The sequence below is a fragment of the Branchiostoma floridae genome, chromosome 7 (assembly GCF_000003815.2).
Source record: "Branchiostoma floridae strain S238N-H82 chromosome 7, Bfl_VNyyK, whole genome shotgun sequence".
Classification (NCBI taxonomy): Eukaryota; Metazoa; Chordata; class Leptocardii; order Amphioxiformes; family Branchiostomatidae; genus Branchiostoma; species Branchiostoma floridae.
In genome coordinates, this window is record NC_049985.1 from 24,669,490 (window position 1) to 24,673,361 (window position 3,872).

The 3,872-nt window shown below is 40.2% G+C and overlaps 1 protein-coding gene across 1 annotated transcript in view; it reads left to right on the plus strand.

The window, feature by feature from the left end:
- The first annotated feature begins 1,120 nt into the window (after positions 1 to 1,120).
- The window catches only part of LOC118420219 (protein mono-ADP-ribosyltransferase PARP14-like), a 16,508-nt gene continuing 13,756 nt past the window's right edge, over positions 1,121 to 3,872 (plus strand). Inside the window, exons 1-4 of the mRNA XM_035826936.1 lie at positions 1,121 to 1,130; positions 1,502 to 1,738; positions 2,293 to 3,417; positions 3,669 to 3,787. Coding sequence (XP_035682829.1) covers positions 1,121 to 1,130; positions 1,502 to 1,738; positions 2,293 to 3,417; positions 3,669 to 3,787 — 1,491 coding nt within the window. The remainder of the gene's footprint in view (positions 1,131 to 1,501; positions 1,739 to 2,292; positions 3,418 to 3,668; positions 3,788 to 3,872) is intronic.

Below are 3,872 nucleotides of genomic sequence, written 5' to 3' on the forward strand. Positions count from 1 at the left end.
AAATGTGAGTTTAAACTGCTAAACTTTGAAAATATACAATTTGAAACAAACGCCCATCAAATTGATATCCCTAAATGTGCTGTTTTGAAAAACAATGGATATAGGTTAGATACGGATAAAGGTGAACTAGCATTAAGCATATAGTGTTATTGTTTATCACAAATGTCCATCCGCACTGGAGGAATGTTTAATTGTTATTTTTTATGTGACTGCCTTTAACCATTTAACTGCATACAATAACTGCAGGAAAAGGGATTGTGGGTTAATTCTAGTTCAATATGAATCAGTCAGAATTGCCCTGAAGAATGTGAAAGACAGTTATCGAAATGTCAGATGAATAAATCTAAACACAAATGGTTGTGTAATGCTAATAGCCACAGGGTAACCTTTATCCATTATGTTTTAAAATGATCAAATGATGGTGGTTTCAAATTGTAATCTTTTCAAAATATTGAACTTTGAAACTGCCATCTATGGACTTTTTTTGATGTCCCTAAATATTTTGTTTTTAAAAATAACAGATTTAGGTTACTGCATGGATAAAGGATAAATTAAAGAAAGTGTAAATAAAGGTGAACTAGCATTGCAACTTCTTGTTATTCAGTGACTTGCCAACCCAATGAAAATGCCCCCAAAAGATAAATTGTGCACTACTCCCTGAACATTACATTGTAAATCAGTGAAATGTATTGAAATCCTGTCTTTACTGCTAATATTGTTAGCAACTATTCCACAAGCTTGTGTGGTCCTGACCTTGGTGCTGATTCTGTGTTTCAGGGTTTTAAGGATTCCACTACAGAAGAACTGCTGAGTCTGTACATGGAGTCTGTCTGTGGGTGTGGGGTGTCCAGGGTGGACTATGGTGGCCAGCCTCGAGTGGCTATGGTCACTGTAGATCACATTTCCAGTAAGTCCTAATTCATATTTGTGTAAATATGTAACTATGGAAAAGTGTGTAGAATGTTCGCATTGCAGTCTTGAGAAAATGGCATATGCTACTTTCTCTGCATAGCACTCAGCATTTGAGAAAGTGTATGGTAGTTGAACGTACAGATCACTACCAGTGGACTAGCCCCTGCTGTAGTGATTTTACAAAGCTGTGTGGCCCAGGGCTACAGAAATGGAGACAGGCACTGCCCAATACACCATTTGGTATGGGAAGGACATTTCTTGTTTGAAAATATCCCAAATGTCAGAACATCACTCCTAGGCAAAAATTGAAATATCTTCATATCCAAATTTGTTAAGGATACAAAAACTACAAGTGTGCCAACTTTGGTGCTTTTAGACAGCTATATGCTGCTTGAGTACTGGCAACAATTTGCTAGCAGGTTTATGCTTTGTTTGACAGAATTTATTTGACAAAGGGAATAACTTGTTTGACTTCTGTTTAATATTTTCTTTCTAGACTAGAATAAAATTGATAATGCTGCTGTGTACCAAATTCTTATGAATGAGAAAATCTAATGACATGCTTTTCTTGTCTCTGTCTGTTTACTAGACTTTGACCGGATTCAAGCCAAAGCTAAAACCAAGGACCTTGAAGGAAAGACCCTGAGTATTGAGAGGGTTCCAGTCACCGATGCCATCATAGTGACCAACCTGCCTGACAACGCATCAGAGGACCTGGTCAAGCTGTACTTTGAAAGTGAAAGGAAATCAGGGGGAGGACCAGTCTCCGAGGTGGAGATGAATTCGCACAGACACATGGCAGTTATTCATTTCAAGAACCCAGCAAGTAAGTGATGGATTCTAGCTATAACTACTTTTAATTTTTTGGGTACTTGATAGCTTGCTCTGACCTACTTATTATGTTGTTATTGTTGATGTTATTGTTGATGTTATTGTTCATTACAGTCCCAATTACAATCAAACCTATGTGTAAGATCACATTTCGTAAACTCTATTATTAACTCTATATAGATGTACCTGGGTAAACTGTACAATATTGTAAAATACTGTATGTAGAAACTTTTGCGGTGGTTGTATGTTTTCACTGTGGCCGCTTTACCGAAAACTTATAACCACCGCAAACATTTTTTCCATGGCAGTAAAAGACTACAGTGCATTAAGCTACCGCGAACTTAAAGCCATCGCTAAAAGTTCTTGTTCCCGCTACCGCGAAATCAAATTCCCGCAAACTTAAATACATATTTTACAGTAGTTCCTATTTTCAAACATTAAAGCCAAGCAAAGCCTACTTTTATCTCAGTAACAGTTACCAACAGTAACTACAACATGTACTTCATGGATTTGTCAGTTACTCAATATGCTTTACCTTTTCGTTCTCAGCAGTCAACCAAGTAACAAGCCGGTCGCACAAACTGAACGACATACAGATCACTGTCAAGCCATATTACGAGTGCCTTGGCGATGTGCTTGACTCCAACGAAAAAAAAAACACTGACTGTTTAGATTCTTCAGCAATGGACACATCCTCCTCCATTCCCACATTTGAAGCCTCTCCAACTACCAGGGATATCCCCATGTCTGTAGATGACACATCTTCAAAACCAGGTGCCTCTCCAGAAGATGCTACAGACTTCCCTTCTATGCAAGAAATCCCCAAGGCTGTGGAAGAGACCAGAGAGAAGGTTCCAGGTGTCACAGAGACTGTAAAGCTTGCTAGGAACAAGCTCAAGCTTCTCCTCCTCAGTGACTTTGCAGCATCCCATCCTGATGTGGAGGTGAAGATCGACATGGAGCAGAAGGAAGTGAAGCTAATGGGTGAAAACCATGCCGTCATGGCAGCGCAAATCCATGTGTATGAGACGGCACAAAATCCGGCAGAAGAGAAAGTAAAAGTCTCCCATGGAATCGCTGCATTCCTCGCAACAGAGAAAGGAAGGATGCACCTCGAAGGCTCCTTGCAAGAAAACCAGCTCAAAGTGGCCTTCATTGTTGAAGAGGAGAGAGTCGCCCTCTTTGCACTGAAGAATGAGGATCTTGAGAAAGCAAAAATGGCAATGACACAGTGTGTGTCTGAGTCAAGCATTCCTTTTGATGCGGACTCTTCCGATGTCTTAAAGTCCAAGGAGGCCACATCGCTGTTCAAGAATCTTCAAGAAAAACATCTTGTCTGTATCCATCTTGGTAACAAGAGGGTGTGGGTTGTTGGCCCTCCACACGACGTGTCTGCAGTGAAAAACGATATTGGTACGTTCATCTCCACAAACACCATTATCACAGTGAGTGTTGACACCAGTGAAGGCTGCACAAAATTTTTGCAAGAGTACAAGAAGGAAGACATCGCTAGAGTGGAAAGAGAGCACAGAGAGCAGGCAGTGAGGATCACAAGCAGGCAGACAGGTGGCTTCTCCATCAGGGGGACGAAAGACGGGACACGGGATGCAAAGAAGAAGATTGAAAAACTAGTGGCTGATGTGAAGAAAGCTAGCAAGAAGATCACAAAGCCAGGTTTGTGCATTTTTTGTAACAATTTTTTATATTCGTTTGAGTGGTATGTAAAGCATATGATTGCAAATTCAGATGTTTTCAGGATTTTGTACCATATTCTATCAAGGTGTATCCGTATTCAGTATAAAATGATGTGTGTCATGCATACATACAATGTAATGTCACATTATATGGATATTTTTACTCTTATTTATCTTTGTAGATTTTAGGTTAACAAGCCTAACCTCAAGACCACCCTGTTTGTTTTTCAGGGATGCACAAGTTCTTGACAGGTGACACAGGTCGAGCCCTGCTGGATGTTGCAGGAAGAGATAATCAGTGTCTGATCATTCCTGACGTTCCCTCGAGAGGAAGAGGAGGACCAAAACCAGTAAGATTCCTTCCTCCCTTCCTTCCTTCTTTTGTACATTCCTTCCATCCTCCATTCTTCCTTCCTTCATCCTTCCTCCCATCAT